General features: G+C 40.1%; 1 protein-coding gene across 1 annotated transcript; it reads left to right on the top strand.

Annotated features, from left to right (window-relative positions):
- Positions 1-480: 480 nt before the first annotated feature.
- LOC139579667 (alkaline ceramidase 1-like) lies at positions 481-4,225 on the top strand. The gene is made up of 10 exons (XM_071408520.1): positions 481-484; positions 1,429-1,500; positions 1,536-1,552; positions 1,737-1,851; positions 2,007-2,208; positions 2,321-2,337; positions 2,614-2,713; positions 2,758-2,779; positions 2,889-3,010; positions 3,115-4,225. The coding sequence occupies exons 1-10, from the start codon at positions 481-483 to the stop codon at positions 3,290-3,292; spliced, it is 849 nt and encodes a 282-aa protein (XP_071264621.1). The 3' UTR covers positions 3,293-4,225.
- Positions 4,226-6,000: the final 1,775 nt, after the last annotated feature.

Below are 6,000 nucleotides of genomic sequence, written 5' to 3'. Positions count from 1 at the left end.
CATGTGAAATGTATTGTCAATCAGTGTTGCTTCCTAAGTGGACAGTTTGATTTCACAGATGTGTGATTGACTTGGGGTTACATTGTGTTGTTTAAGTGTTCCCTTTATTTTTTTGAGCAGTGTAGTTATGCCGACTCACCTCCCTGGCACAAAAGTTTCAATTAACATTGTCAGGAATCTTCTTGCTTATATAAGATATGCCGTCCGTCAAAAGCAAAGGGCATGACGACATCGGACCAATGTGGCCTCACACTCATGCGCTTGTGCCATCCCTGCGGGTACACCTGGCCCATTGAGAATATGAATAGCCGCAGCTTTTGCCATTTACGCATGTATGTGTATTTGCTTTAATTAGTATAATTTCAAACTATGCCCAATAAGGAATGACTTAATGCTTTAATATTGTAGGTTTTAGTTATATATATTTTTTTATCACAGCGTGTTGCCTGTTGCGAAGTTTGGATATCAGGTTTTACGTTCATGAGTAAAGCTTACCCATGCTCATTTGGTTTCCATTCAACTTAAAGCCTAAATTGAACTGACAGGTTGTAATATAACAAAGGCACCGGGAATGTGTCAATTTAACAATAGTATTTCTTGCCAGACCAGGGCGTGAAGTCACAGTCAAGACTAGTGCAACTGGATCGGGAGAATTTTGTCCCCTATTAAAATCCACATGCCACTTGGAGAAGAAAGTAGTTGTGTTTGGATTACAAAATTGGAGGTAAGCTCTATATCGATTTTATCTAGTCATCTGAGATGGTGGTCATATACAATTCCATATAAACACGTGCTGTTTTGTTGTCAATATAATGTATAACCACAGGTGACAGGTGTTTTGATGATGACAATTTCATGATTTATGACTTGTATTATTGAGTCTGTCGATGCAAGGTCTTTTGCAACCTACTTGCATACATGGTGATAAGATATTTGCTTTGGGTCAAAGCTAATTGTAGAGCATCACATGATTGCAGTATGGATGGTTGAAGCAGAACAGTGTGCATTGACAGTCCTTCCTACTCTGTTAGTCATCTATTTATAATATAATCTTTGAACAACAATAGCTCATATAATTTATCTTTATTATAATTGGATTGTGACATTCAGAACAACAACAGCAACACTGAAGCATCCATTTTGGTGACTGTGGTTTAAGAAGCCCATGACAAGACACCTACACCTGGATATTTGCTTATCTTTTCAACGGGGGACAAACAGACAACAGACATTTCACTTGAGCCAGTCCCTGTTATGGAGTCTTCAAAAAGTGGATGAGCATGTGGAGTCTTTGAAAAAGGCTACATCCACATTGTTAGTCACACTGTGTTGTATGCTGGAAACTCTGAAAGTAACAGAAAATAATGGCCTGAATGGTCTTCCTCTATTCTTTCTTTCTCCCCCTCAGGGTTCTAGTCTAGTGAGAAGATGATGTGTTCTCCTATGAAAGCTCAGATTTGGACTGGTGTGAGGCGAACTACAGGCACTCTGAAGTACACTGTAAGTGAACATGATTTATTTCTTACAATATCCAGCTGAGATATACACCTCTGTGCTTACTGTGCCTTTTTAAAACTCCATTGCTGTGCACTTGTCTAATGTATTGTTGTATTTTATTTGTTTGCGGAGGACCATCTTTTATGGCCACAATGATGATAGATGTAGTGGACAGGTGCATCACTCACTGCAATACATTGTGAATCCCTCTTTTAGAACACTCCTTTCTGTTTCTCCAGATGAGCAGTCTGTTCTTCTTTGTGATCTCCCCCATCATGCTGTACCTGCTGCACCCCTACGCCAGGGAGAGGAACCTGGCTGTACACCTGGTCTGGATCATGATGATCTTTGTGGGTGTGTCCACTCTTCTCTCCAAACACCAGGACAACCTTCATTAAGTTATAACTCCACTCCCAAGGTGCCCTCATCGGTCTGCTTTAGATACTGGGTAGGGCCGGGGCTAGGGGCCATTTAAGAACTGGGCATCAATGTGTGTCCCCTCCCTACAGGTCTCTTCTCTGCCTACTTCCACATGACTCTGAGCTTCATGGGCCAGATGCTGGATGAGCAGTCCATCCTGTGGGTGCTGGGGCTCTGCTACGCCCTCTGGTTCTCACGCAGGGTATTCCCATGCTTCATCAATGACAGGTTGGCCACCATAACACCTGCTCAAGGCTTCTGCAGCCAAAACATTATCTGTGAATACTGGAAGTAGCATATACCGTGTTTCACCTTCCTGTCTCTATTCAATGTAACCATGGGGCAGCGTCCATGTGTGTTTAGATCTCCCTGCTACAGGATCATGCGGTTGTTCTCTCTATAGGGAACAAACGGCAGTACGTACTGTAGGCTGTTAATAAGGCAGGAGACAATGACAGGATCTTTTTACAGGGCACGCCAGGTTGAAACAGAAGCCATGCTAAGCCAGGAGCCTGACAACCAGGCCAGGAGCAGCCTGCAGTATGCTATATTCACCAGCCAGTCGGAGAGAGGGGCTTCCTAGCTTTCTGAATGAGTCTCCCATTAACACTGTGTTAATATTAAAGTAAAGGGTGGGAAAAGATTAATGCAATATTAATGAGAGTGTGAACATAATCCCAATTGAACTTTGAAAAGGGCCCACCCTGTGCTCCTTTGTCAAACCCACTGCCAACGCCTACGTCCTCAACTGCCTTGCCCTCTACATCACCTACTCATTGGGTCTGGAGATGAGGATGTAAGGCAATACCTCTCATTATTGTACTGTACATTACTGTCCAGTGCACATTCTATCACTCCATCAGTTCACTGTCTGATAACTGCTTTCTGTTCCTCTCTCGCTCATTCTCTCACTCTCTCTGTGTTTATCGCTCTGCTTTATTCTCCCCACTCACAGCTGTACTGACCAATAGGTGCTACGGTTATGCTGGTCTGGTGTTGGCCTGTGGGGGATGGCAATCATCTACTGGATCAGTGACTGTTTCGGATGCATCCTCTGGCAAAAGCTCAACTTCTGCTACCTGTATGGCATCTGGTAAAAGTAGGGGATAGGATGTGAACAGAAGTTAGATATAATATTCTCTCTTTGATGTTGTGAATAATCATCAACAGACTGACATGTTTCTATTCACCCTCTAGGCACATTCTGATTGTGATCGCTGTAGCCTACGCAAGCACCCTGATAGCCTACTTGGATGCCAACTATGAGATACCTTACTCCCTGCCAGGCCTTCAGTACTGGCCCAGTGACAACTGTGTCCTGGGCTTGCCTTACATCGTCCTGAAAGGAACCACCAAGACTCAGAAAAGATGTTAGAGAACGTTCAACTTCTCCAAGAGACAACTTGATGGCAGTGGTGATGAAATGTGCTATGTAGTGCCGTGCAAGGAAAAGTGTCAAATGCAGTGCCTTTCTTTTTACTTAGCAGTGACTCCGTTTTGAGAAATGGTTGCAATTCATAAGATTGCTCCTTATTTGATATATCAGAATCAATGCCACTCAGGTCATCAACTTCGATGTTTGCATATTCTGTTTGGTTTGCACTTGTTAAAGAATTAAACAAGAGTTAATGTGTGTATGTTTTTCTATGCATTTTGTGTGAATTGATCAATGCACTCATCTGTTATTTGCGTCCATATATGCATGGATATTCTCTGCACATCATGTTTTATAAAACAATTTTGTATATATCTGTGTTTTGGTATAATAATGTGATTGTCTTTGTAGTGATGAGAATGGAGATTATTTCAACCCCAAAAATACAGCTTTGATTAGATGTAGGGCTGAATCACAACCACACCATTTTAGGGGTAAAGGGCTTGTAGAGTGTGTTTATATAACCTACAACTTTACATTTGTCATCCTTTTCAGGGATAATATCATATTATGTGTGATCTGAACTAAACTAAGTTTAACACATTTTATACAACCACATAAATGTTTGTCTTGGTTCAGAGATCTTAAGATGTATTCATTTAAGTATTGGTTATCTCTCTCAGGTTTCTCAAAGTATTTTATGATGTTATTACAGAAAATGTAAGGACCATCTCAAGGTTTGTTATGTGTGGGATTCTACATCTATGAGATCAATTAAATGTGTATATGAATAAGATTAACGGTTACTGAGTTAAATGCATTGATGAATTTGAGACGTTTCTAAATATACTGAAAAAATATATAAACCTAACATGTAAAGTGTTGGTTCCATGTTTCATGAACTGAAATAAAAGATCCCATAAATGTTTCCATATGCACAAAAAGCTTATTTCTCTCACATCACATTTTGTGCACAAATTTGTTAACATCTCTGTTAAGGAGAATTTCTCCTTTGCTAAAATAATCCATCCACCTGACAGGTGTGGCATATCAAGAAGCTGATTAAACAGCATGACCATTACTCAGGTGCACCTTGTGCTGGGGACAATAAAAGGCCACTCTAAAATATGCAGTTTTGTCACACAACACAGTGCCACAGATATCTCAAGTTTTGAGGGAGTGTGCAATTGGCATGCCGACTACAGGAATGTTCTCCAGAGCTGTTGCCAGATAATTTTATGTTAATTTCTCCACCATGAGCCACCAATGTCATTTTTGAGAACTTGGCAGTAAGTCCAACCGACTTCACAACCACAGACGACATGTAACCACGCCAGCCCAGGGCATCCACATGCGTCTTCTTCACCTGCGGGATCATCTGAGACCAGGGCCCGGACAGCCGATGAAACTGAGGAGTATTTCTGTCTGTTATAAAGCCCTTTTGTGGGGAAAAACTGATTCTGATTGGCTGGGCCTGGCTCCCCTGCCCAGTCAAGTGAAATGTATAGATTAGGGCCGAATTAATTTATTTCAATTGACTGATTTCCTTATATGAATTGGAACTCAGGATGGTGTTTTGAACAATCTATTGAGCATTAGACATAATGCAAAGAAATTAATCTAGTAGGTTGAAACCTTTTATATTTTTGCTACCTCTACAGAGTTTTGTTTCAGGATCATTACTAAAAGAACAAATATCTGGAAAATGAAAACCCACCAGAAATCCCCCCGAAAGAAAATAAATAGAGTATGAACTAGAAACGTAAAATAATTTGGTACATTGTAGACATTTTTTCAAAGCCATATTCCTACCTGAAAGATACAGTAGATTTCTGACACAAAGAAATTGGGGCAAGAATATGATACATGTCACCGTTAACTGTCAGCAGCAATAGTGACATCTAGTGTACAGATTAGAATATGTATTTATTTATTTTGAAAGCCCCTGTAAAGTTGTAAATATGTAACAACCATTGACTTTATGTATGACTTACATATTGGGTAACAACAACCCTTATGAATGATCTATGTGTGTGTGTGCGTGTGTTTGTACATTTTATACAATTTAATTGAAAACCTTTTCAGTGATGGCTTAAATCAAACGTGGCGACCACTTCAATAGTGGAGAAGCATAGATATAAATAGATATTGACTAAGTGACATTTATATGTCTTTGACAGCCAGGTGGGGGTTTCAAAAAGCCTGATTCATGCCTCAAAGACTGGATCAGTGTGAGTGACATATGTATGACTTACATATTGGGTAACAACAACCCTTATGAATGATCTATGTGTGTGTGTGCGTGTGTTTGTACATTTTATACAATTTAATTGAAAACCTTTTCAGTGATGGCTTAAATCAAACGTGGCGACCACTTCAATAGTGGAGAAGCATAGATATAAATAGATATTGACTAAGTGACATTTATATGTCTTTGACAGCCAGGTGGGGGTTTCAAAAAGCCTGATTCATGCCTCAAAGACTGGATCAGTGTGAGTGACAGAGGCCAGGGCTGAGAGAGAACTCTGACACTGTCCAATATCACACATCAAATTGACGTCATTACGCCAAAGAAAAATATGATAGAACCTACCATAAGCAAAATCAAAGTCGTTTTTAAATTTCACCCATTAGTAGAAATCAATGTAATTAAGTTATATGACTAATGTCAATGTCACAAATGAGTGTGTTGGATTACACTTTAAATG

The sequence above is a fragment of the Salvelinus alpinus genome, chromosome 6 (genome assembly GCF_045679555.1).
Source record: "Salvelinus alpinus chromosome 6, SLU_Salpinus.1, whole genome shotgun sequence".
NCBI lineage: Eukaryota > Metazoa > Chordata > Actinopteri > Salmoniformes > Salmonidae > Salvelinus > Salvelinus alpinus.
This window is presented reverse-complemented; position numbering and strand designations above follow the sequence as displayed.

What these genes read in the sequence shown, in the direction of transcription:
- LOC139579667 (XM_071408520.1), top strand. An exon ending in GATCATGATGATCTTTGTGG is followed by an intron (nt 1,852 to 2,006) that starts GTGTGTCCACTC and finishes CCCTCCCTACAG; the next exon opens with GTCTCTTCTCTGCCTACTTC. An exon ending in CACATTCTATCACTCCATCA is followed by an intron (nt 2,780 to 2,888) that starts GTTCACTGTCTG and finishes ACTGACCAATAG; the next exon opens with GTGCTACGGTTATGCTGGTC.